At 58.6% G+C, this 25,507-nt stretch overlaps 4 protein-coding genes and 1 long non-coding RNA gene across 14 annotated transcripts; 3 read left to right on the forward strand and 2 right to left on the reverse strand.

Annotated features, from left to right (window-relative positions):
* Positions 1 to 1,462: 1,462 nt before the first annotated feature.
* CA11 (carbonic anhydrase 11) lies at positions 1,463 to 6,928 on the forward strand. The gene is made up of 9 exons (XM_004767411.3): positions 1,463 to 1,999; positions 2,087 to 2,161; positions 2,902 to 3,044; positions 4,631 to 4,816; positions 5,040 to 5,135; positions 5,301 to 5,373; positions 5,478 to 5,632; positions 5,841 to 6,006; positions 6,800 to 6,928. The coding sequence occupies exons 1-9, from the start codon at positions 1,933 to 1,935 to the stop codon at positions 6,823 to 6,825; spliced, it is 987 nt and encodes a 328-aa protein (XP_004767468.1). The 5' UTR covers positions 1,463 to 1,932; the 3' UTR covers positions 6,826 to 6,928.
* LOC106007318 lies at positions 3,932 to 5,933 on the reverse strand. Its single transcript, XR_001182013.2, has 3 exons — positions 5,816 to 5,933; positions 5,284 to 5,365; positions 3,932 to 4,440 (listed from the first exon to the last, which is right to left on the reverse strand). It is a non-coding gene; the product is annotated as an uncharacterized LOC106007318 (long non-coding RNA).
* Positions 6,929 to 7,240: 312 nt separating the features above from the next.
* On the forward strand, positions 7,241 to 13,158 carry LOC101675367 (D-box binding PAR bZIP transcription factor). The gene is made up of 4 exons (XM_004767425.3): positions 7,241 to 8,094; positions 8,974 to 9,384; positions 11,013 to 11,224; positions 12,671 to 13,158. The coding sequence occupies exons 1-4, from the start codon at positions 7,956 to 7,958 to the stop codon at positions 12,884 to 12,886; spliced, it is 978 nt and encodes a 325-aa protein (XP_004767482.1). The 5' UTR covers positions 7,241 to 7,955; the 3' UTR covers positions 12,887 to 13,158.
* Positions 13,159 to 13,334: 176 nt separating this feature from the next.
* On the reverse strand, positions 13,335 to 21,599 carry SPHK2 (sphingosine kinase 2). 10 transcript variants are annotated; one of them, XM_004767417.3, is made up of 7 exons: positions 21,441 to 21,599; positions 20,317 to 20,470; positions 16,949 to 17,435; positions 15,918 to 16,067; positions 15,719 to 15,813; positions 15,513 to 15,628; positions 13,335 to 15,083 (listed from the first exon to the last, which is right to left on the reverse strand). In XM_004767417.3, exons 2-7 carry the CDS (start codon positions 20,353 to 20,355, stop codon positions 13,949 to 13,951), a joined length of 2,022 nt encoding a protein of 673 aa, XP_004767474.1. In that variant the 5' UTR covers positions 20,356 to 20,470; positions 21,441 to 21,599; the 3' UTR covers positions 13,335 to 13,948. The 10 variants fall into 10 exon arrangements, with proteins under 10 accessions (XP_004767474.1, XP_004767472.1, XP_004767473.1 ...); XM_004767415.3 differs by having other exon boundaries at positions 20,317 to 20,559; XM_004767416.3 differs by lacking the exon at positions 21,441 to 21,599 and adding an exon at positions 21,259 to 21,431.
* A 117-nt stretch (positions 21,600 to 21,716) lies between these two features.
* RPL18 (ribosomal protein L18) lies at positions 21,717 to 25,336 on the forward strand. Its single transcript, XM_004767426.2, has 7 exons — positions 21,717 to 21,859; positions 22,955 to 23,041; positions 23,352 to 23,459; positions 23,917 to 24,015; positions 24,611 to 24,734; positions 24,811 to 24,880; positions 25,221 to 25,336. Exons 1-7 carry the CDS (start codon positions 21,857 to 21,859, stop codon positions 25,294 to 25,296), a joined length of 567 nt encoding a protein of 188 aa, XP_004767483.1. The 5' UTR covers positions 21,717 to 21,856; the 3' UTR covers positions 25,297 to 25,336.
* Positions 25,337 to 25,507: the final 171 nt, after the last annotated feature.

Genomic DNA, 25,507 nt, shown 5'->3' on the forward strand with positions numbered 1-25,507 from the left:
CCCAAACTCCAAACCCTCAGACTCGGTGGGACAGTAAATGCTTGTTGGTTGAAGCCACCAAGTTTGGGGGTGATTCCTTATGCGGCCATGGATAAGCAATACATACCTTTCTTTCCTGCGTTTTCTTTTCTCTCCATTTCTGACTCTCTTTGGCTGTCTGTGCCTTGACTGTCTGTTCCAAATTCTTTATCTGAATGCCTGTCTTTCTGACTCCACGCTGTCCTTTGATGTCCCTTGGTCTGTTTCTGGGTCTCTCTCCCTCTCTCTGGGTCTCTGCCATCTCTTCCTCTCTGGTGAGCTCTTTCTCTGCATGAGGCTCTCTACTCAGAGGGGTGTGTGTGTGTGTTTGTGTATGTGTGTGTCTCTTTCTCTATGTTTCTGTGTCTCTCTCTTTGAGTTTGGCTGTTGTCTCTCTGTCTTTGAATCTCTTCTCAGTTTCTGTTTCTCCCCACCCCCACCCCCTTGGCCTGGCAGCTTCTTCTCCCTTCTCTGACCGGTGGGATGGGCGTTTCTGTTCCTATGGCCAAGTGTGTGTCTCTGTACGTCTCTCTCTGCCTCCACCAGTATCTCCCCTTCTCTCCTTCTCTCTCACTCTGTCTCTCAATGTGTGTCTCTGTACGTCTCTCTCTGCCTCCACCAGTATCTCCCGTTCTCTCTCTCACACTCTGTCTCTGACTGTGTGTCTCTGTCTCTCTCCCCCCCCCCCACTCCCCCGCCTCCCCGTTCCCCTATTTCCAGCACGCAGGTCTCCCTCCGCCATGTCTCCCCGCATCTACCTCGGGCTCCCCTTCCCCTCCTAAGCCTCTGCAGTCCTTCGACCTCACCTCGGCTGCCTCCCCTCGGCTGCCTCCGCTCGGCCTTCCCGGCTCCTCCTCCCGGCGCTCGGTCCCTCTCCAAGTCTCTGCCTCCCCCTCCTGGTCAGCTGCCCGCACCGCACCCCGGTCTCCCAGGGGATCCCTCAGCCCCGTTAAGGCGGCCCCCAGCCGAGGCCGACTGGAGCACTGGGCGGGGGCTGCAGGCGCCACTAAGGCTCCAACCCGGGTCCGCACCAGCCGGGGTACCCCGGATCCTCCGGCACCAGCGGCCTGGAGCACGGAGACCTCGGAGGACTCCCTCAGCTCCACCTTAAGCGCCCCCCCTTCTCCCTTCTGCGGAGGCTGGGAACTGCCAGCTCCGGGCCCCAGGTGTCCAGGCCACCCCCCCCACCCCTCCGTCCCCCTCCCCCGGCACAGCTGGAAGCTGGATATTAGCCCCCAATGACCCCTCCATCCTGCCCCTTGGTCTCTCCCCACACCAGTCCCAGGACTGTTTGCTGCTGTGAGATCACTCGCCCCCCCCCCCCCCCCCCCCCCCCCCCCCCCCCCCCCGCCAACAACAACGGCAAAAAAATTAAATAACACCCAGAGAGAGATCAGAGAGGGAGGGGGAGGAGGGAGCGAGGATGAGGGAAGAGAGAGACGGCGAAACAGGAGAGGCAGAAGAGGAGGAGGTGGGGAGACTGGGCGAGAAAGAAGCAGGAGAGGAGGGAGACCGGGAGGAGGAGAGAGAAGCAGGATGGAGACATGGGGTTAGGTGGCTCCGGGGAGCTGAAGAAAAGAGAGCAAAGAGGGGGTGTGGATTAGAAACCAGGAGGTAACCCCGGGGAGAAGCAGGAGGCAGAGAAAGGGGTAGGAAGGTCGGGAGGTAGAGGGAGGCTGGAGGGTTGGGGAAAAGAGAAAAGGAAGGAGAGGCACAGAGAGCTGGGAGAGCAGGGAGGAGTGTATTTGGGGGGTCTCAGTTCCCTGCTGCCTCGGTGTTTGGGGAACTGGACTCCCTGTAGGGAGGAGAGGCAGGCTGGAAGTCCTGGAGGGACAGGGTCCCACAGAGCAGGGAAGGAGGAGCTGAGAGAGGGGCCAGGACGCTGGGAGGGGGTTGCTCAGAGGCCTCCCAGGGATGGGGGTTGCTGCTCGTCTGAGCGTTCCTAGGGCGCTGGTACTCTGGGCCGCACTGGGGGCGGCAGGTAAGGCCGGGGGTTGGGGCGGGAGCCCCTGAGGGAGAGGTGGGGGTGGGGTACCAAGGGGAGGGGTTCAGGCTGCTCTTTCCCCAGCTCACATTGGACCTGCACCTGACCCCGAGGACTGGTGGAGCTACAAGGATAATCTCCAGGGAAACTTCGTGCCAGGTGGAGCCAGGGCGGGGACCCAGGACTCGGGGCTGCAGGGTGCCTCCTTCCTCAGACCCAGGAGCCCTGTCCTCCTCGCAGGACCCCGGAGTCCCAGCCCCTTCCTTCCCTCTCCCTCCCTTCCTCCCTCTAGAGTCGGCCCCAGCCTCTGAACCCCAGCAGCTCACCACGGGACATTATATATGCGCATTTCAAGTAGTGAGTGGGAGTGAGTGGAAGGAAGGAGTGTGGGGGTGCAAAAGAGAGTGGGGGGGGGTTGCAGGGAAAGAGGCAGGTAGGTCTGGCTTGTGCTGGGAACCAGAGGCTCATTGGTCGCATCCCCTGCCTTGACCAGCCCCTGCAACTCCTCTCCCCCGGTACATTCATTATCCAGCTGTGGGACAAGGGAGAGTGAAAGAACTACAACTCCCATGGGCTCTGGGGCAGACATGCCGTGGATGGTAGGCTGGCAGCACTCAGGCCTGCTGGGAGTTGTAGTTCCTTCCCCCAATGACTTAATTGAAGGTAGATTTGGTTAAGGAGGCGGCTAGATGATCTTTGGAAACTCCTCCAAGATTCTTCTAGGACCCAAGATTCTGGATTCCCAGCCCCTTCCTCCCTCAGACCCAGGAGTCCCCATCCCCTACCCTTCCTGTCCTGGGATCCAGGAGTCCAAAACACAGCCTTCTCAGCAGATCCCAGCTTTGGGATCCAGTCCTATCTTTGACTCCCTTTCCTCCCTGCCCCACCCCTGCCTCCAGGGCCTCCCTTCTGGGGCTTAGTGAATGCAGCCTGGAGTCTGTGTGCTGTGGGGAAGCGGCAGAGCCCTGTGGATGTGGAGCTGAAGAGGGTCCTTTATGACCCCTTTCTGCCCCCACTGAGACTCAGCACTGGGGGAGAGAAGGTAAGGGGCCTGGTGGGAGGGTTCACCAAATCCCCTGGGGGTGGGCACGAGTGGGGGTGGGGTGCGGAGGTGGAAGGCCCCCCCTGGGTTAAGGAGCCATAGACAGTGGGTAGAAAGGAGGCTCCTTACACTCTAATATGAATCACCTGTTCTTCTTTATCCAAACATGGCTCCCTAGGTTTTCCGTGTCTGTAAAAGCAATGTTAACACAGACTGTTCCCTGGGCCAAGCATGGTTTTAAAAAGCCTGATCAGCCTGCTAATCCTCCCAACCACCCCATGAGATAGAGGCTATTGTTCTCCTCATTTTAAGGATGCAGAAACTGAGGCACAGAGAGATTGAGTTACTTGTCTGAGGTCACACAGCTAGAGGGTCAGCACTGGGATTCAGACCCAGGTAGTGTGGTCCTAGCATCTAGGCTCTTGCACACTTTGCAATTCCATTTCTTGTAAGAGTTGGCACCCCTCTTCACTCACCTGCCCCTGCCAGAAGCCCGGGGCTATTCCCAACCCATTCTTGCCTTCATTCCCCTGTCCATTCTGGGTCCTTTTTCATCTCCCTGCTCAATATCATTTGGATCCTGTCACTGTGTGTCTCCTCCAACTCCCCCACCATCAACTTGCCCCTGGACTAGTGCCACAGGGTGCTAGCTAGCCTGGTTCTCTGCCTTCTGCCCTCCATTCTCCATCCCACAGCTAGAGGGATGTTTAAAAACACAAAGCAGAGCATTCCACTCTCCTCTCAAAATATTCCTAACGGGAGAAGTAATACTAACAGATTTAAACAGCAAATACCATGTTCCAGGCACTGTGCCAGGTGTGAGATTTTAGATATATATAAATTTTATATATATATATAAAATATATATTTATATATACACATATACATATAGATGTATTTATTTTTAATTATTTAAATAAAAATACAAAATATTCCATCATTGTCCACAAGGCCCTGTACCATCTGGCTCCTATCACCTCTCCGTTCACCAGGCACTAGTCCCACAAGCCCCTGCACTAGCACTGAAAGAGGCTACCTCAGGGCCTTTGCACTTGCTGTTTCCTCTTCCAGGAATACCCTTCTCTCCTTTGCAACAAATTCCTACTTATCTTTTGGGTCTCCATTCAAATGTCACTTTCTCATGAAGGCCTTTCCTCATCTCCCCACCCCCCACCCCAGTCTAGGCTGGGTTTCCCATGTTACCTTCTCAGAGCTCTCAGTTCTTCCCCGCTTAAGCTTAAGATGTAATTAATTAAGCAGTTACTTACGTAATTTGTTATTTATTGTCTGCCTCGGCTCCATGAGGACACAAGTTCCATGAGCCCAGGGTTTTTGCCTACTTGTTCCTTGCTCTCTTCCTGGCATCCATGGCACATAGTAGCAGCTCAATAAATATCTGTGAGTTGAATAAATGCACCGATATTGAGCACCTATCATGGGGCTAGAACAGACCCTGGGAAGTAACTGATGTTCCAGCTGTGCTGAATGATTAAATGCTTGGTGGAAGCAGGAAATGTAGGAGTGGAACACAGGAGGGAAAAGACCTTCCCTCTTTGTCCCTGTGACAGCTTCCTCCTCTCCTACAGCTTCGGGGAACGTTGTACAACACTGGCCGCCATGTCTCCTTCCTGCCTGCGCCACGGCCCGTGGTCAATGTGTCTGGGGGTCCCCTCCTCTACAGCCACCGACTCAGTGAACTGCGACTGCTCTTTGGAGCACGTGATGGAGCTGGCTCTGAACACCAGATCAACCACCAGGGCTTCTCTGCTGAGGTGGTGGCCACTGACCTCTGACCCTTGACCTTCACCCAGAGCTGACCCAATTCCTCCCACCTCACCTTTCTCTTAATGCCTCACCCCACCCTCCTTTCCAGAACCACTGCCCCCCACCCAAGCACTAATCTTTAACCTGCCTTGGGACCCTGAGGGCCCAGAGCTGCACCCATTCTCTCCTCCCCTTCTACTGGGGGAACCCCACTCTGTGCTCCCCTCCCAGGTGCAGCTCATCCATTTCAACCAAGAACTCTACGGGAACCTCAGCGCCGCCTCCCGGGGCCCCAATGGCCTGGCCATTCTCAGCCTCTTCATCAATGTGAGCCCAGGCGAGATCCCAAAGGATGAAGGGGAATTCTGGAATCTGGTCTGGGGAAGAGGGAGTCTGGGTGGCCCAGATTCCTGGGTCCTGGGGGAGGGAGGATTGGGAGCTTAGACTTGGGACTTTTGGATTCCTACCTCCTCACCTTGTACCCCCACACAGGTGGCTGGCAGCTCGAACCCCTTCCTCAGCCGCCTCCTTAACCGGGACACCATCACCCGCATCTCCTACAAGAGTAAGTCCTTGGTGCATTGGGGGGAGGGGATGGGGAGCTGTGTGTGCACAGGAGGGGAGTTCAAGAGGGGTCCTGCTCCTCACTCTAGCCCGGTATTGCTGCAGATGATGCCTACTTTCTTCAAGACCTGAGCCTGGAGCTCCTGTTCCCCGAATCCTTCGGCTTCATCACTTATCAGGGCTCCCTCAGCACCCCGCCCTGCTCAGAGACTGTCACCTGGATCCTCATTGACCGGGCCCTCAATATCACCTCCCTCCAGGTGACTTCTGTCTGCCCCCTCCAGCCTGGCTAACCCGTTCCGTGGCCTGGGCATCGCTCTTGGCCTCTTCTACCCTCCTTCCGCCTTACTTTTCTCCTGGGCCGAGTGAGACCCCGCCCATCTGCCCCAGGGGCGGGGCTTTCCTCTGTGGCCCTTCACCAAGACCGCTCACCGTTCACTCACAGTTTCCCACCCGCTTCCGCCGCAGATGCACTCCCTGAGACTCCTGAGCCAGAATCCTCCGTCCCAGATCTTCCAGAGCCTCAGCGGTAACGGCCGGCCCCTGCAGCCCTTGGCCCACAGGGCCTTGAGGGGCAACAGGGACCCCCGGCACCCCGAGAGGCGCTGCCGAGGCCCCAACTACCGCCTGCATGGTATGGTCCGGTCTGCACCCCTCCCCGCACGTCTTGGTCTAACCCGCCTATGTGTCTCCCCTTCTTTTCTCAACATGATATAGTCCTACCCACCCCTTTGACGTTTCTGTACGGTCCAGCCTCCTGAGCTCGCACTCGCTCTTTTCTCCCTTCTATGTGTCAACATGGTACAGTCCACTTCCACGCCAGAGACCATTGCTGGTCCGTGATTTGTCTTTCCTCTCCACTGCTTGAAACTTGCAACTTGATATATAACCCGAGCTCCCTGGCTTCCCACTGGGCCGTGGTTTTTTATTACGACGGCTTTCCAAAATGGTACAGCCCGGATCCCTTCCCTGTTTCGGTGTGGTACAAATCTCAGGCTGTTCCGTAATCTGACACACACCCCTTCCTGAAAATCAACATGGTACAGCCTCCTCCCCTTCCTACTGTCTCCCCGAGCTTCGACCCTGTGATCTTACAGCCACTCAGCTAGCTTCTCAACGTGGTATGGCCCAGACCCTCCTACCCCCACCCCATGAATACCTTCGTGTAGTTCAGTCTGATGCTGAAGCTGGACGTCAACCCTCCTAGTCCACCCTCCTGCTGCCTCCTGCTGGTTAAACCCAGTGCCGGTCCAGAATCTGACCGTTTCCCCCAGTTTCTCGACCTGGTACATCCCGGCTTCCCCTTTCGCAGCCTCCGTGGTAGAGCCCTCCGCGGCCCAGCCCCCGACTCCTGCAAACCCTCTTGCAGGATCCAACCTCTCGTGCCGTAAACTAATGCTCCCCCACCGCTGTCGTCTGTCTTACAGTGGATGGTGCCCCCCATGGTCGCTGAGACTCCCCATCGAGGATTGTGCCTGTCCTTTCCAAGCCTCCCCACACGGGGAGGGGAGTCACCCCCAAAACAAAGCTATTAAAGGGACAGAATACTTCCTGTTTCTTAGTGGTCTGATTCTGGGCGCGGCGGGGAAACATTTGGGTCGTGAAAAACAGCAGCCTTCTAGAAACCAATCTCCGTCTTCCTAAACCGCACTGCTCGGTTTTGTTTTTTTTTTTTTTTTGCTTCCGGTTTCCCAAAACCGTCATTTAGACTGGCGGCTCCTTTAAGCCGCGGCTCTTTCACTACCCCCCCAACTCACCCTCCCCATCGGGCAGCACGCGCAGAGCCATGTGCTTCCCCCTCCCGCCTGCCTCATTGGCCCGAAATGGGTCACGGTCCCGCCCCCAGTGCCGTCTCCCATTGGGCAAATGTAGGTCAGGGTCCCGCCTCCCACCTAAAGGCACTGCAACTTCTCGCACGGAACCCTTCACGCGCCCTCCCGGGCCTCGGCGGATCCGGGGGTCCCATTGGCCGTGCGTCTCGAGGGGTCAAGACGCGATTGGCCCGCTCTTTCAGCCGGAGGGCGGCACGCGGCTGGGGTCCTCGGCCCAAGCAGCTAGCGGGGGCTAATAGGAGGGGTGCGCGCTGTGGCGTCGAGTGTTTTGGTTTGGCTTTTTTTTTTTTTTTTCCGCGAAAGAAGTTTGCGTTGGCCACGCCTCAAGGAGGCCGCCTCCTCTTGCCCCCTCCCCCGCCCCTCCGCGCACACCTCTTGGTGCAGATTGCAGAGCGCCTTCCGCTGAGAGAGCTGCAGATTTTGCAAGAGCAAGGCTCGCCCACCGTGTAGAAGGAGCGCCTTGTGTCCCCTTGAACTCTGGACTGCAAAGAACCCGCTGCCTGATTTGATCAACCCCTCACTCAGACTGCATGGTCTCCAGGGACCCTCTTGAGTTGCACGTTTCTGCACCGAGGACTGCAAATCCCCGTCACTCCTAGGATTTGCAGTGTTCTGGATACTGGAGGCTCGCAAGCTACGCTCGCCCGCCCCTGGGCAGGCACTCGCCCGAACCACTGGAGTGTGCCTCTAACTGGCAGGCCGGCTCTTCGCCTCTCCATGAGCCCCTGAGCCTGCGGGCAGGTGCCCGGTGATGGCGCGGCCCGTGAGCGACAGGACCCCGGCCCCCCTGCTGCTGGGCGGCCCAGCCGGGGCCCCCCCTGGCGGGGGAGCGCTGCTTGGGCTGCGGAGCCTTCTGCAGGGGACCAGCAAACCCAAAGACCCAGCCAGCTGTGAGTTCTAGCCCCCCTCTATCCTAACCCGGACACCCTACTCCCTCAGGGATTCAAGTGCTGGGACGGGGGGCTCCTCTTACGTGTCGAGAGTCCATCTTCCAACCGTCATCTGCCCAGTTACTAAGGTGTTTAGGCCCCTAGATCTCTCAGCACCCAGGATCCAAAAGTACCTGCGCTCAAGCCCGTCCAAGAGGAGGACCCAGGAGTCCCCCAGAGTCCTCCTCTCCGAGGACCTGAGAGTCTGGGCCTAAGCCCCCCCCCCCCCCGCATTCTTTGGTCCTGAACGTCTGGACCCCTGGGGTCCAGGGAGGAGGGAGGGGGTGTGTCTGATGCTCACACGGTAGTGACACGGGCTTGGGCGGGGCCTCCTGGGGTCACATGGAGTCTAGGGATGAGGAATGTGCCCCAGGAATAGAGCCCCTTCCTGCCCCTTACATAGTGTGGGGGTGGGGAGAAGAGGCCACAGTGAGCAGGGGTAGGCTACAGAGAAATTACAGAACTGTCATTTTTTTCCCCTCTCACCTGCCCAACCCTCCATCTACCTCTGTCTGAACTTCCGTCCCCCTTCTGTGTATCTATCCCTTCCCTGGTCTGTGTCCTACCCCTCTCTGGGTCCCTATCCTCCCCTCTTTCTGAGTCTCTGTCCCTCTCTCGGTTTCTGTCCCCCTCTGTCTGTGCCGCCCACGTCTGTGCCTTCTCTCTCTGGGTCTCTTCTCTTTGGGTCCTTGCCTTCTCTCCTGTCTGTTCCTCTTCCCCGCCTGTTCCCTCTTTGGATCTCCGCCCTGTGGGTCTCTATCTCCCCTTTCTTCGTGTATTTCTGTCCTGGGGTCTCTTGTCCATCTCTTTCTTCTCGCCCGCTCATTCCCTGGCCTGCAGGTCTCCTGAAGGAAAAGGAGCGCAAGGCGGCTCCGCCTGCAGCCACGGTCCCCGGGCCCGGCCTGGAGACGGCGAGCCCGGCGGATGCCCCAGCTGGGGCAGTGCTGGGCGGCGGGTCCCCGCGGGGGCGCCCGGGGGCCGCACCTGGCCCGGGTTTGTTGGCGCCGCTGCTGTGGGAGCGGACGCTGCCGTTCGGCGACGTGGAGTACGTGGACCTGGACGCCTTCTTGCTGGAGCACGGGCTCCCGCCCAGCCCGCCGCCCCCCGGCGGCCCTTCACCGACGCCCTCCCCCGTGCGCACGCCCGCACCCTCCCCGGGGCCGGGTTCCTGCGGCTCAGCTTCCCCTCGTTCCTCCCCGGGGCACGCCCCCACCCGGGCTGCCCTCGGGGCCGCGGGCGGCCACCGCGCAGGTGCGACGGCGGGGGCGGGGCAGGACCCTGGAGGGGCGGGGCTTGGGCTTCAGGGGCAGGGCTGTGCCGCACTTGGCCGGGGACCTTGGGGCTGGGGTTGTGCGCCCAAATTCTGGGTCCACGCAGTAGCGAGATGTTGGGAGAGGAGGCCGGATTCTTTGTCCCGTAATGCATCAGAGACTGGGTCTCCTGGATCCATTGGAGATGAAGGACTTGGGATCTCAAATTCTAGGAAGCCTTTCCTGTGGGGCGGTAGTGAGGACTTTTCTTTGGGACGTGGTGAGAGAAGGTCCGGATACTCGAGGAGCCGGGATTGGGATCCCAGAACACCGGAATTATTTGCTGGGGAGTGAAGTGCACTCTGGAATCTGGGCGCGGAGTCAGTGGAGTTGGGGAAGGACTGCTACTCCTAGGCCCTCTATAGGAGAGAAAGCAAGGTCTGGGTACAGACTTCTATTTTACCAGGACATAAAAGACTGGCACCCCTAGCTGCTGGATCCTCCCGTGGAGAGGAGCTAGGGCCCGGGGTCCCGGAGTCGTCTAGAGGGGAAAAAAGATCTTCATTCTGGGTCTTCTGTTGCAGCGAGGACCGAGAGCTTCCTATGTTCCTGGGAGAGGAGGGGCTTGGGAATCCCAGAATCATGTGATCCCAGTGGCGAGGGAGAAGGTCCAGGGTTCCGTTTGTGCCCATGTTCCCCAGACACCAGGAGGGCCTGGATCTTTGGAGCTTGAGAGGTTTGAGCTGAGAGACCCCAGGGGGCAAAAGGAAAAGTGTGTTTCCTCGGGCACTTGGGGTCTCCACGGGCAGACTGCAGGTTGGGAATTCCTGGACACACCTGCCCCTGGCCGGACCTCTAGGCAGAACCGGGGCCCCCTCTTTCCCTGCCGCACATTCCCGCGCCACGTGAGTCCTCTCCTCCCTCCTCCCTGCTCCTCACTTCGCGCAGGCGCGGTCACACAGAGGGGGGGGCGGGGCCTGGGGAACTAGAGGGCGCCCGTGGCGGGGGGGCCGGGGGGGGGCGGGACGGGAAAGCTGGCGCCCACACGTGACTGGCCCTGAGCCTGTATCCTCAGCTGACCCCGGCATGCTCGCTCTTAAAGGCACAGTCCGGCCGTACCCCCTCCCTTGAACCAGCCTTCCCCAAACCTCATTCATTTCTGCTTTTCTTCCTTACCCGTTTGGGCCAGTTAGCTGTTAAGCGGCGCACCTGAAGTCTTTTCAGTGCACTGGATTTCTTTCTTCTGAACAGCCTTGGGGTCTAGGCTTTGGTCAGGGATTCAGTAGGCAGGATTCAGGCTAGATAATGGGAAAGGAGCTAACGCTGCAAATTTGAAGGCCTGGGGTTTCAGAAGCAATAGAACAGGCTCGTGTGTTACTTAGGGCGTGTCAGTTGTCATTGGGCCTGTTTCCCTGTTTGTGAAAGTGGAATTGGTTCCATGATGTCTAAGCACCTTTGTAGCTTCGGGAACCTTCCTGTTTTACATTAGAGAGGTTAATCTCTGGAGGGCCTTGTGGTGGATCTCATTAGGGCCTTCCTTGTGGTCAAAGATATACCTGAGCAGGGGGTACTTTGAACCTCCCCCCCCAAGTAAATACACACTCAGGAAGCACATTCTGTTTCCCCAAGGCCTGACCTCCCGGGACACACCCAGCCCGGTGGACCCAGACACGGTGGAGGTGCTGATGACATTTGAACCTGACCCAGCTGATTTAGCCCTGTCAAGCATTCCCGGCCATGAGACCTTTGACCCTCGGAGACATCGCTTCTCAGAGGAGGAGCTGAAACCCCAGCCCATCATGAAGAAGGCTCGGAAGATCCAGGTGCCAGAGGAGCAGAAGGTGAGCCCTGCCGGATGTAGGCTGCAGGCATGGCCCCTACAGGTCCCACAGCCAGGGATGGCCCTTTCCTCACAGACAGGCCTGGGCTTTTCACTGCGGTTAGCTCTCAGGTTCTCTTAACCTGCAGCCAAGCATCAGTCGTCCACAGCCATGGGGCACAAAGGAGACCAAAGTTTCAGCTTGAGATTTACGAAGATGGTATCATTGTGGGACGCAGACTCAGCTAGCCCTGCTGGAACCACTCCTACAGGCTTGGAGCTTTGACCAGGCCCTGTTGCTAAGGACAGCATCTCTTAGCAGTAGCATCAGTCTGTTTCTTCTGAGCCACTACCTGGGCTGGGTCTGGTCCTTTGACCTCTGCTTTGGGGCATTCTGCAGGGTGCTTCCATCTGCCTGGGATGCAGACTTTGCCAGCCCTGGGCCTTGTTTTCTGGGCCTTGGCTACTCATTGATGAGAGGCCTTGAGTTCCCATTAGCAGCCAGAGACACATTCTGATCTGGGCAGTGAATTTTTTTTTTTTTTTTTTCTTGCTGCTTTGCCAGTAAGGGGTTCCTGGGCTCCTCTCACTGGACTTCACCATAACTACCTGAAACACTGAGGACTGACCTGTAAACGCAGTCTAGACCAGTGGTCTAGACCTGTCACAGGGCCTGGACTGGATTTGCCCTAGTAAGTGGGAACTAGGCTTTAATGACATGGGGGGTGGGAGGAGAGCATCTTGTGGACCTCTGTGTGGTCCTCGTTCCTAAGGAGTGGTCCTCCTCCGCAGCCAGATTCTAGGACTGGAGAACTCTAAGTGTAATGGTGTGGGGAGGCTTCTTTGCTGAGGGACAGCTCTTCTAGCAGTTGGGACCCATGGGGAAGAAGGCAGCTCTCTGGCCTCTATCCAAGGCCAGAGGGTCCGAGACAGCCACAGTTACTGGAACCACTCAGATTGCTGGGGAAGGATGGGGTTGCCTTGACAATGAGGTCAAAAGGCTCCAGCTCTGGGATTTATGGGACACAAAACCCCATTGCTAGGGAGCCTAGGCTTTCCTTAGCAACCAGGATCTGAGAAGGTGGTACATAAAGCAGTGCTTTTTACTGGAAGAAGCCCTCAGACCCTGAAGGCCCCGTTGCCAAGGAACAAGCATCCTTAGCAACCAGGGGCTAACTGTAGGGCCTTTGTCAAGCCGAGTGGTGGGGTCTGCTTCGCACAGTGGAAACATGGAGCCCAGTGGCTTGGAGTGGGGAGAACTAGCTCACACCTTAGTTGTTGCTAGGGGCCTGCTGCCCTTAGCAACCAGACCCTTGGGTACTCATCCTCGGAGAGCCCTGCTATCCTTTGCATCCCACTTGCTGGCGTGAAGCATCCCAGAGGGTCTCTTAGCTGTCTTCTGGTCCTTGAAGGCACAAGGAAAGCTGCTCCCCCTGGCCCTTAGTGCCTTCTCAAACCCCACCCTCAGGATGAGAAGTATTGGAGCCGGCGGTACAAGAATAACGAGGCAGCCAAGAGGTCCCGAGACGCCCGGCGGCTCAAAGAGAACCAGATATCAGTACGGGCGGCCTTCCTGGAGAAGGAGAACGCCCTGCTGCGGCAGGAAGTGGTGGCTGTGCGCCAGGAGCTGTCCCACTACCGCGCCGTGCTGTCCCGCTACCAGGCCCAGCACGGAGCCCTGTGAGGCTGTCCCCCACCCCTGCCCGGCGGCCTCGCTCAGACTTGCGCCCTGACGTCCTCTTCTCTCCCCGCCCTGTGGCCCACCCGCCGGCCAGCTGGGTGCCCAGGGACGTGATGATGCAGATAAATACATTTATATTTTTAAGAAAAAGCGAGCCTCCCCCCCCCTCCCTCGCGGGGGCGGGGAGGGTCCTCTGTGTGTGCCCCTGCCACTTCGGGGACCCCATCCTCCCACCACCTCCGGTAACACATCCTGAATAAATCTTGAGAACCCCAGAGCCAGCTGTTGTGGGGGAGGAGGCAGCTTCCTGGCCCCAGTTCAAGGCCATTGGGTCACACTGGCCGCAGTCTGTGGGCAGGTCTGGGCTTCGGTCCATAGAAGGCAGGAGCTACTGGAAGCGCCTAGAATTGGATCCCCCCACGGGCTGCCGGATGCAGAAGGGGCGACGGTCTGAGAGGAATGAAGCGACTGCCTTTATTGCATAGACCTTTTCAATTGCTTTGAGGATGAGGGTCAGGGGACACACAAGGACTGAAGACTGGAGAAAGGAGTTTCCCCGCCCCCACCGGCGGGGGAGGGGGGCGCTGGGAGGTACATTAGTGCAAATCCGAGCTCCGCCCCGGGGAACCTGCCCCTCTTGGGCGGATTGGCCAGTTAAGTGGAGGCACCGGAGTGGATAGGGCGAGACCCGGGCCTCCCCAGCCCATACGTGCCAGGTCCCGTCATTGGACAACGCATAAGACAGTCTCCGCCCTCAGCGGACCTGGCCTCCCACGAGCCGGAAGCGAGGCTCTGGACCGCGCCCTGCCCTCATTGGTCAGGCACTACCCTCGGGGCCTGCCCGTTAGTCGGTGACCGGGATGACACCGACCCCCTGGAGTTAGAGCCACACTCCGTCCAACATTACCTCTAGTCCCCCGGGGGCGCGCAATCCTGAGACGGGGCAGGGATTCCTGCGTATGGGGCCTGCACCCTACCTCTAGCAGCTAGGCCATGCCCCTAGACCAGGCTCCACCTCCTCGGAATGTCGGCCCCGCCCCTGGCGGGTTGCAAGCTTCATTAGGTTCAGGACTCCCGACTGCGGCGGTGGCCGGGAGGCCCGGTGAGCAGCGTACCGAGGCCTGGGTGCACCTGCGCCTGCAGCGGCCCATACTCCACCTGCTCTCCGTCCACAGTGAGCACGCCGCGAGGCGTGAGAGGCTCGAGGCGGAAGGCACGGGCCGCAGCATAGCCCAGCTGCGGACAGCCCAGGCTGAAGTGGCTGCCCCGCTCCATGGCCAGAAAAAGGCGCAGTAGCGCCGCGCGCGAGATGCCAGCACGCACCCAGCACAGGTGCACCAGGCCATCGTCAAAGCGCGCATGGGGGGCTGCCACCAGGTCAGCCCCCAGGTGGCTGGGTGAGATGGCCAACATGAGCACAAAGTCGCCCTCCAGCGTCACCCAGCCCGGGGGCAGTGGGGTGCCCAGAGGAGGGAGCAGGTGGTCAGGTGGGCCCCTGGCAGAGGTGGCTCCTGGGGCAGCTCCCGGGGCAGCTCCCGGGACATCAGGGGAGGGAGGTGCGAGCCCAGAGGAGGCTGTGGTTTCTGGGACCCCCTCGGTGATGGGTGACAGTAAAGCCTTAGGGGAGCTAGGTGGTGAGGGCAGCAGCGGGTCTGGGGACAGTGGGGCATCTCCAGCCCCACCCCAGTCCCCAGCCAACTCTGGGCCCCCGCCATTGAGGGACAGGATGGGCAGGGGCTCAGGTGAGCCTGGCGAGGTCAGTGCAGGCTGGGGCAGGGGCAGAGGCAGGTCAGACACCGAGCGATGCAGGGGTGAGTGCGCCACAGGCGGGGCCGGTGCCGGCGCTGGGGCCGGGGCAGGGGCCAGGGTCAACTCTGACTTGGCACGGGGTAGGCCTCGGGCAGGGGCGGGAGAGGCAGGCTCTACAGCAGCGGGGAGGTAGGAGAGGCGTCCGCGGTAGGTGTGCAGGGTGGCAAGGCCCAGCACCGTGCCCAGTGTGAAGCGTGCGCTTCCCAGGGCCCTGAAGCGCTCGCTCTGGATGTCCACGTCGGACACGAAGCCCCAGGCAACGGCCAGGAAGGAGAAACAGCGGGAGCCTGAGGCCAGCGTCACAGAGAGCAGGTCCAATGGGCGGCTGCCGCCCCGGCACAGCAACAGTGAGCAGTTGAGCAGCAGGTCGACACCCAGGGCAGGTTCAAACCTTCACAGCCAGAGACGGGCGAACACCGGCGGGGAAAAGAGTAAAGGGGGTGGCATGAGAGACCCAGAGCACAGGGTGGCAGGAGAAAGACGCGGAAAGTGGGCACGCAAACAGCAGGGGGACCATGTGGCTGCCTCTGGATGGACTCTTCTGAGCTGGGATCCCTGTCTGCTCTCTCATCTGTTAAGCATTCGCTCAGTGCCCCTGTGTGTGTCCGCCACCGTTCTGGGCACAAGGGACACAGCCAGGAACAGACAGGCAGACATGTCTGGGGCAGGGGCGCAGTATGGGGAGCATCCCAGCCAGGACTGATCAACCTGACTGACCACAGAGCACCTGGGGGAGATGTAGGGACAGACGTGCCAGGTTGCAGGAGGGCTCACCCCTCCCCTTGCAGTGCTGGGCTGGCGGAGGCAGGACCCCACCTACCCCCCATGCTGGTTCACAGCTCCAGCCAGGGCGTTGCCCGAGCCACAGGGGAGGATGCCCACGGGTGTCTTCACAGCTTCTTCCCAGTCAGGGCGGTCTAGGAGTCCGTTCAGCACCTACAGGGTGGGACAGCGGCCACTTGGGTCCTGGTCCCAGGGCCAGGCTCCAGAGTCCCCCAGTGCTAAGGCAGGGTACCCCTGCCCTACCTCGAACAGCAGCCCGTCTCCCGAGACTGTGACGATGCCATCCCACTCACTCAGGCTCAGTCCCTGCACCAGCTCCCGGGCGTGGTTCTGCCGTTCTGATGTGGGGAACCAGGAGGTGAGTCAGGCTGTTCCACTCCGCCCCCCCACCACGACCCTAGCCCCCTCAGAGCCCCTACTTCCAGCCTGCCATGGCCCTTACCTGTCCGGATGAGGTTGAAGGACAGCCCGGCTTCAGAAATCATGGGCAGCACGTGGTTCTTACACCACTGCCAGGCCAGACCCCGCCCCCCAAAGGGATTGACCAATAGGAGCAATCGGGGTGGCTTAGGCAGCAGCTCAGGGGTGATTTCTGCAAAGAGAGGCGAAGGAGTCTACAGAAGCCACAGACCCAGGCCCCTCACCTCAGAAGGCGGAAATGCAAACAGCCCCCAGTGGAGGGCTGGCACAGCCGCCTGCTGGGAACTGCCTGCTGGGAACTGTTTTTCTACTGGGCTTCCGAGTGTGCAGCCCCGCCCCCCTCTCCCAGGGGCCCAGACAAAGGCAGGACTTGGGAGGCTAATCCCAGTGCCCTTTGAACCCACAGGTGGCAGGAGGGAGGAAAGCTGTGGGTTCAACTTTCTTTATCCTCAAACACCTGGAACCCAGGATCAGGTTACCCCCTGTGCAAGGCTCCCTCACTCTCACCAGTGGGGCCTCCACCCAGCCAGCGGGATCCTGGAAGACCAAGGAAGCCTCCCCAGATGTGGACCCTTGAACCTTTACCTTCCTGGGCCAACTGAGGAACCTGGGTGGGGCCTCCGGCAAGAGCCTTCTCTGACTACCTGTCCCGGCACCACAGGCCGGATTAGATGCCGCCTCGGGGCTCCTGGGACGTCCTAGGGGACTTCTGTGGGGGCCTGTCACCCTGGGTGGTGACTAATCGTGTCTCAGTCGGCTGCTCTCACCAGACGGGGAGCCTCTGACTCATCTGTGTGGTCAGGGCCCATGGAAGCGGGGGAGGGGACAGAGTGAAAAATCTAGGAGAACAGCCCACACCAATCATTCTTCTCTGCCTGTGGTTTCTCTTCCTTCTGTAGCCCATCCCTGTGCATCTACCACTCTTTCAATATGGACTGAGAGAGACAAGCCACAGACAGACACACAGGAGAGAAGAGACAGAGGTGTCCACACAGGGAAATCCACACAGATGCCAGGGTGGCCCTAGGGGAGAGCGGCTGCATAGTGCCTCACCCCTGTCCCCTGGCAGTGGCAGTCCACGGAGCAGACACATGAGCGCAATGGCCCAGCGCTGGGCCTCAGCGCGGTTCTCCTCGTAGGTGACTGCCCCGTCGGCCCGAAAGGTGCGGGCGGCTCTCCGCTGGCCCCCGAGGCGGCCCCCGTGCCGGCCCTGCGGGTAGGTGTAGACGCAGAAGTAGGCCGCCTGGTCTGTGGGGCTGCGGCTCCGCAGGGTGCAGCAGCCTGACACCTCGGCCAGGGGGACCAGGCCACCCCGGGGCCGGGCTTCGGGCTTCGGGCGCAGCCGCTGTATGTGCAGGGCCTGTGGGGTGAGAGTGAGGGCCAGGCGGGAGCCCCGGGCCGGGTAGGAGCCAAACTCGCCATGCAGGAGCGGGGTGCTTGCGGCCAATGGCAGTGGCGGTGGAGGGGCCATGGCCTCGGCCCTGTCCAGGGCGCTTCTAGGCCTGTGGCCCCAGCTCCAGGTCAGCTCCTGGTCTGGCCTCTGTGGGGAGGGAGGAGGGCAGGAGTCAGAGTCCAAGACCCCTGTGGCAGGTAGAGAGAAGCTGGGGGAGGGCCTGTGGACAGGAGACAACAAGGGGCGGGGACAGGCAAGATGGGAGCATCAGAGACAGACAGGCTCAGACAAGTGCGGGGAGACCCTGAGGACACAGGGCAGAAGCCCATTATACAGGAAGGCTGGCATCCTGGAGGGTGGACAGCCAGGCATGCAAATGTACATTCATTTATCCCCCAAATAATTACTCACTACCCTCTATGTGCCAATCACAGTGCTAGGCCCAGCAAACACAGCAGGGAACAAAGCAGACAAAAATCCCTGCCTCTGTGGGTTCATATTCTCACCGGAAGACAGAAAAGAGAAAGCAGTCAAAGAGTGTGTTGGATAATAAAGGCTTTGGAGAAATAGAAGGCAGAGGAGAGAGAGCTGGATAGTGGAGATATGCAGAGACAGAGTACACAACACACACACATACAGTTATCTCCAGATGGAAAAAGTTACACAAAACAGACATTCGGACACAGACAGAGGGATGAAGTCTAAGGGCCAGAGGAACTCCAAGAGAACAACCAGCTTTGATGAGATGAAACCCAGGATGAGGAGAGATAAACTTAGGAGAGTCACAGTTCAGGGACTCCAGGAGGTCCTCTGAGGGTCAGAAAGACAAAGGACAGAAAGAGCAGATAGGAGGGGCAGGATGGAGGGGTGTAGACAGCAGGAGAGATCAAGAAAGGGATGTGACATGGAGGAAATAGAGTTACAGGAGTCACACGCAGGCACCTGCAAGGGACAGGGGCCAAGAGCTGGATCCCAAGCACTGACCTGGGTGTCTGGCCGCCTGCTCTCCAGGGAAAGGGTGGGAGCTGGGCCTGAGGTCCCCTCCCCGGAGGCCTTCCCCCTGCCCTCTGCCCAGCTTCTGCCTCCTTCCTGCTCACCTTTGTTCCCCACCACCCCGCCCACCCAGCCAGCTGCCAGTCCTGTCCCTCACCTTCCCCGGCCCAGTACTGCACCAGACGCACCCGATCTGTAGACTCACCCTCAGGAGTCACCTCTGCCCCCTGCCCCGGGCAGCTCCCTCAGCCCCGCCCCTAAATTTGCACTGAACAGCGCCCCCATCCCTGAGCTCAAATCAGGCTTAGATAGAGTCCTAGATTTCCTCCAGTACTGGGCCTGAGCCTGTCCCTAGGTCCTCAAGTCTCTGGCCTGGTCTCCATTCTCTCTACCCACCCTGGTCCCCCAGACCTGGGCCTGGGTCTCCATCCAAAGGTCCCCCCACCCCCAATCCATTATCCTGAGTCTCTGTTTCCGGTTCCTCCGGTCTGGGTTCTGCATCCCCAGCCCATTTCCAGAACCCAGTCCCAGACCTAGGTTTCCATTCCTGGATCTCTCAGTCCCGGTTTTGGTTCTCCATCTCCATCCCACACCCCTGGTACCCCAGTCCCGGCCTGCGTCTCGGTTCCTCTTGGTCCCGCGGTCCCCCAGACTCGGGTCCCTGACCCTACCCCCACACCCTCCTCACACACCGAGTCCTCCTCCAGGCGGCCCCTCAAGTCAGCACCAACCGCCCCCATCAGACCCAGGGGTGGGGGGAGGGTGTGCATCCGCTCAGCCAATGGGCGCGCGGCCGGCCTGAGCCGCGCCAGTGAGGGCGCGCGAGGGGCGGGGCCGGCCAGCTCGCGAGCTTGGCGCAGGCGACCAGCCGAGGGACGGCTTGAGAACTGGGCGGGGTATCGCGCTTCGCGAGATCGGCTGCCATAGAAAGTGAGGGCACACACGCAGCAGAAGCGGCGTCACGATCCTACAGTCAGGGCCGCTGACGCCATTTTTGTAGAGGGCAAGTGGTAGCCTTGCCCCATCCATTGAGTTTTTTGAAAGAAAAGAGGCAGGAGGGAGGAGAGCTTCAGCTGCAGTTACGGACTGACCCTAACACAGGTAACCAAGACCCAGAGCTATGCAGATGGAGTTAGTAAAAGAGACCCAGAAAAGCAGATTTAGAGGCACTAAGAGACTTAGAGAGTGCTGCCTGTTTTTTAGATAGTTACAGGAAGTCAGAGATCTATACAAAGAGACAAAGACAATAGAATTGAGACTATGCAAAGTTAAGGACACAAGAAAACCCAGAAAATGATGGACAGAGAGATGGAGACTGATACTCCTGGAATGAAAATCCGGGAGGACAGGCTCATTATTCACCAGTTCTTTACCTTGGACTCAAACCAGAGTGGAGGCAGCATGACATGGACTTCTGCCCAGCGAATGACCCAGTAACATGGCAAGACAGAGACACAAGGAGAGAGATGGGGAGGAAGAATATCTGAGAGAGACTTCTAGGTTAGGAGTGAGGGAGGAAGACGATGCTGGAGGACCAGAGCCTGAGAGGAAGGGAGCCTAGGAGACAGAAAGCAAGAATGTTGACAGAAAGACATAGAGAGGGAAAGACAGAGTGAAAGCGGAAAGAAAGCAAGGCGAGAATAGTATCAGGAAACCAAGAATCAGAATTGTAGAAAGACACATGCAGAAAGAGACAGGGACAGAGTTTGCTAGAAAGTGATGAATGGAGGACTTTCTTTTATTGTCAAACAACACACCTTGTTTAACCCAGAGTAGCAACAGTACCTGATAATATATGCCAAAGAAATACCCAGAAAGGCGGGGGTGGGTGGGATGGGGACAGAAACCCAGGAAGAAGGAGAGACAGGGAAACGCACATCTTAGTTTGGGAGAAAGAAAAGCAGGCACACCATCAGACCGACAAAGAGGCTGGGACTCAAAGACAGGGACCAAGTCACTAAGGCAAAGGAACAGAGATGAGGAGGAAATTGTGTCCCATGGTGTGGTGATCTTAACTTTCAGAGGGACCCCTTACCTGGTCCCGCTGCTCCTCTGCTTCAAGGTTTCCATTCATCTGCTGGCCCTTGCTGTGTTACCACATCAGGAAGACCCTGGTCCTGGGCGGCAGGCCATGGGAGGGTGGTATTGGCAAGGAGTGAGGCCTCACGGTCCAGGCCTGGCCTTTGGTTCTGTGGAGGACAGGTGAATAAGTAGGAGCATCAGGGGCAGACTGTGGGCTGGGCTGGATGTGCTGGGAGGCCAAAGGGGCAGGGCTTCCCTGAGGAAAGAAAAAAAGAGGGGACAGGTCAGCCTCGCTACTGCTCCAGCCAGTCCATCTGGTCCTACCCAAGAAGGGCTAACAATAAGGAGTGGAGGCTAATTTGTATTGAGCACTTACATGCAAAGCATTGTCCTAAGCATTTATACTAACTTATGTAAAGCTGGAAAATACCCTATGTGCCAAGTCTATTATCCCCTTTTTGCGGATAAGAGAAGTAAGGCACAGAGAGGTTAAGTGACTTGCCCAAGGTCACACTATTGTTAGTACTTAGCATGGCCAGAATTTGAATTTGGTTACAGCAGACAAGACCCCATCTCACCGTCTATGTTAGTGCTTCTCCCCAAATCTCCATCTTCCCTTACTTTCTAGGTCTCCCTGTCAACCCCCAAGTCTCCATTTCCCTCACTCTGAGTCTCTGTCCAATCCCCCTCAGGGCCTCCAATCCTCCTCCCCTCTGAATCTTTATCTCCTTCTTTCAGGATTTCACCCAATCCCTCTCCACCCCACACCCCAAGCCTGGGGCTTCAGTGCGCCTCCTTCGCATTCCAATACCGTGCAAAACCCTCACACAGAGTCTGTTGGACCACTCGAATCTCTCCGGCCGGGAAAAGCAGCCCCAAAGTGGTAGAGGCTGGGGAGGGGTCAGAGAAGGGGCAGGGGTAAAAGACGAATATAAAACTTGGAAATAGGAGATACTCGAGACTGGGATGCAGCAAGAAGATTTCGGGTTAGATCTCAGGTAGGACTTCCCGAGCAGCGGCTGAGCCTCGGAAGCGCAGCAGGAGATAAGAGAGGTGAGCCTGATAAGGAAATGCCTGAAGCGTGGGGTCAGAGGTTTCCCGAGGTCCTGACAGGCCCCGCCAGCTCCGCCTCCTCACCTCCAATACGCGGCTGGCCGGGTCCTCCAGGAGCCACAGAGAGGCCGTCCGCATCGGGCCAGAGCGTCACCGTGAAACGCGACCTCCCAGCGCCGCGCGACATCTCTCTAGCTCCCAGAACCCTTTCTTCCGGAAGACTATCGAGAGCAGGGGTTGGGTAGGGCCAGAGAGGCCCCTCCCCCAACCTCCCCTGCCCCGCCGCCCTTGACGTAGCGCTTGTTCCCGGTGGGTTGTCCTTCCACTTATTCCGGAATCGCCCATTCGGTCGCTCTGTGATTCGCCATAGAGAGGCCCGACTCGAGTAGAGCGCCGCGTCGCGTCTGTGACGTCACGTAGGCGCCTCTTGCTGAAGGCTTTCCCCGCCCACCCTGACAGTGTTCTCTCTTTCCGGACCTGGCTAAGCAGGAGGCGCCATCATGGTGAGTGTGCTTTGAGATGCTCCCGGCTCGACTATCCGCCGCCATCCGTCGCGGTCTTGGGCTGGGGGAGTCCAGGAGGGGTGCAGAGATGTCAGGGCTGTTCGAAGGGGAAGACTCCCGCGGTGTGGGGGGGGGAGTTATTTTGGGAGCTCGAAGACCAGGGATGGGTCAGACTTACCGGCCTCCAGTCCCTTCCGTCCTCACTTATTATTAAAGCTCCAATTGAGTAGATGACCAAATGGAGGCGCAAGGAGGTTAAGTGATGTGACCGGGGTCGCAATGCCAGGAAGTGGCAGAGCCGACATTCGGACCCTGGCGTAGGACCCACATCCATGCTTGCCCTCTTGTCTTTTTTGTCTTCTCCACCCGGACCTGTCGCTCTCCTGGCCTGGAACGTTGGGTTCTGGGCGGGGGGCCGGGGAGGGGGGAGCTCGCCACCGTCCAGTGCCCCGGTTTTGCAGCCGTGGTCCCTGCCAAGTCTGTGATCTTGCTTTTCTTGGCTGTGACCCCAGTAACTTGGTCTGTCCCGCGTCACCGATGTGCGTTTGGGAAGTCGTAGGAAGCACGCATCAGAGGTTACTGCGTGCATGAGGTGTTGGAGAAAAGGGAGCTAGGAATCATTCTGTAGTTCTTTACAGTTCCTGGCACGGCCTGTTAGAGACCCTCAGGACAGCAGCCGGGGTCTGGGGGAAACCGTGGCTTCCTTCGGTTTTCTCAGCTCAAGTGGGAAACGGCTTCATAAGGCTGCTGGAGTCAGGCAGGTTGTGCGCGAAGGTTCTGGTCGTAGTTCTACATGGAGTAAGTTGCAAATAAAGGCTCTTTGCTGTATTTTTAGGGAGGGCCTGTCCTTGGCCTATATAATCGGAAAACACCCCTTCTAAAAAGTGAAAATTTCTGAGTCGACGCGTCTGCTCTGTTAAGGCTTTTCAGGGTGCTGTGTGCCTTGTGCTGAAGGCTTTGTAGCATTCTTGTTTGTTGTCTCTTCAGAGACCGGGGCCCTAGCACGTCCTCGGGGATGGGTAATGCAGTCGTTTTGTGGGGGTGAGTGATCTGCTAGGTCAGGTTTGGGTCCATAGTCTCTCCTCAACTCTGCAGGGAGTCGACATCCGGCACAACAAGGACCGAAAGGTTCGGCGCAAGGAGCCCAAGAGCCAGGACATCTACCTGAGGCTGTTGGTCAAGGTGAGGCTGAGGCCTGAGAGCCTTAGGCCGGGCTGTCCAAAACTGCAGCTTCCAGAACCGGCATTCTGGGCCCCAGGCCATTCCGGGGCCCTGTGGGGCAGGCGCACATCCATGGTTCTGCCCAAGGCTTCTGGGGTTCAGCGTTTTCAGCCTCTGGGGAGGGGATTTGGGGGCTCCCTTGGGCTCAGTGGGGTGGAGGAAAGCCATAAAAACCTCGTCAGGCCAAGCCATGCTGTTTTGTCTTTCAGCTGAAGGTTGGGGGGTATGTGAGCCACCCTGGGTTTCCATCCTTCTTTTCTCTCTCCTCCAGTTGTACAGATTTCTGGCCAGACGAACCAACTCTACCTTTAACCAAGTCGTGTTGAAGAGGTTGTTCATGAGTCGCACCAACCGGCCACCTCTGTCCCTCTCCCGGATGGTGAGGGGCTGATTTGGGGAACAACCGAATTGTGTCTTAGAGCTGGGGTGGGGGGTTTGGGGGCCTGGGGGCCTGGCCATCAGCTGGTTGACTTCACCCCGTGGTGGGCACACCCTTGGGGTTGTAGCTGAACAGCGGTGGGTCTTTTGAGTGGCTTGGACTCCTCTCATTGTGACGTGAGGGTTGGCTGCGGTGGCTTTGTCTTGTGGGTCAAGTCTTACATGTCCTAAGTGCTCCCGAAGGAGAGCTCTGTTGAAGGCTCTGTGCTTGCATTGTGTCTCCAGGGTTTTTCCCTGGCTGGACTTGAGGTCAGGCCTCTGCTGGCTGAGAGGCGAGGCGTGGGTGGCTTTATCCCCTTCAGGGCCCAACAGTCTGTCCTGGGGATGCGTGACCAGTGGGGTTGGATTTAAACGCCAGAAGGAGCTTCCTTAGTGTGCGTTTGTCCTCCCCACCAAAGATCCGGAAGATGAAGCTGCCCGGCCGGGAAAACAAAACCGCTGTGGTTGTAGGGACCATAACCGATGACGTGCGGGTCCAGGAGGTGCCCAAACTGAAGGTGAGTATGTATGGAGCGGGCACAGGGTCATGGTGGGTGGGCTGGCGCCCCGACCTGGCTCGTGTCCTCGCTCTCCTGATGATCTCTGTCACCAGTGCCATGAGGCTTGTGATGCCTTCCCAGTCCCCTCTCTTCTCTGGGTGAGGTAGGTGTCACACCTCCTGGTCTGGGTGGCTTTTAGGATGGAAGGGGGATTGTCCTTGGCATTAGGCATGGTGGGTGTCCCCAGGCAAGAGCCTTCTGGGTCCCTCCCTAATGGCGGTGCTTGCTGGTTCTTGAGCCTTACAGCCTGGCTTCACATCTAGATTTCTTGGCCACTCAGTGGCCTGTGGACAGAGTCCTGGGTCTTTTTTAATTCCTCCGTTTCCTTATCCGTAATAAGTTCAGGTTGTGGTCTTAAGGGAGGTTTTGGACATAAACTGTTAAGAACTGCTATTGGCACTCAGGGAAGCTTTCCCTAGTGGCAGTCTTACTGGGCTCTGCAAGCATCTAAATGCCTCTGCTGGGCCAGAGCCAAGGAGAGGAAGGCCCTGCAGTCCCTGGGTGGCTCTACGGGGTGGGGGTTCTGACCGTGCCCGTCCCATGTGTCCCCCAGGTATGCGCGCTGCGTGTGAGCAGCCGTGCCCGGAGCCGCATCCTCAAAGCTGGAGGCAAGATCCTCACCTTTGACCAGTTGGCCCTGGACTCCCCCAAGGGCTGTGGCACCGTCTTGCTGTCTGGTGAGTGATGTTCAGTGGCTCCCATGGCGACTTACTGGAATTGGGTCCCTGGCTGATCCCATCTTTCCCTCCCTAGGGCCACGCAAGGGCCGAGAGGTGTACAGGCATTTTGGCAAGGCTCCCGGAACCCCACATAGCCACACCAAGTGAGTACACCCAGTCCTGCTGTCTGGGCCTTGCCATGCTTCCGGTCCCTTCTGTTTCGCACTCTAGTCCAGCCGCAGCCTTCCCTGGAACTCCCCCACCTCGATTTCCCCGCTTTGTCCTCAAGCTGTTTACTCCCCGTTGCTGAGATCGCTGCCAGGCTGCATCTCCCACCTCCCTCTTGCCCTGCTCAGCTTTTCCAGCAACCTACTCAGTGTCCCTTCCCCGCCCCTTCTGATGTCCCTGTGCTGCTCTGTGAGAGCGAGCCACGCCCTGCTCAGGGCTTCCTCAGCATTCCACCCCAGCGGGGCCACACTCTAACCCTCTTTTCCCTCCCCACAGACCCTACGTGAGATCCAAGGGCCGGAAGTTTGAGCGCGCCAGAGGCCGGAGGGCCAGCCGAGGCTACAAAAATTAACCCCAGATCCTGCGTTGTTATTAAAGATTTTGAATTCTGATGGTCCTCTGTGTGTTTCTGGGGGGGGGGGACGGGAGGGGATTGGAGTGAATTGGAGCCTTCGAGGTGGACCGAGTGGGTGCCCATCTCCATGGAGACCAACCAGCCAAGGAGAAGCCCTTCCATCTGCTGGGCAGAGTCCTGCTCTCCCTGCAGACGCCCTCTAGTGGCT

This window comes from Mustela putorius, unplaced genomic scaffold (assembly GCF_011764305.1).
Source record: "Mustela putorius furo isolate JIRA1106 unplaced genomic scaffold, ASM1176430v1.1 tig00000196_pilon_pilon_pilon, whole genome shotgun sequence".
NCBI classification, from domain to species: domain Eukaryota; kingdom Metazoa; phylum Chordata; class Mammalia; order Carnivora; family Mustelidae; genus Mustela; species Mustela putorius.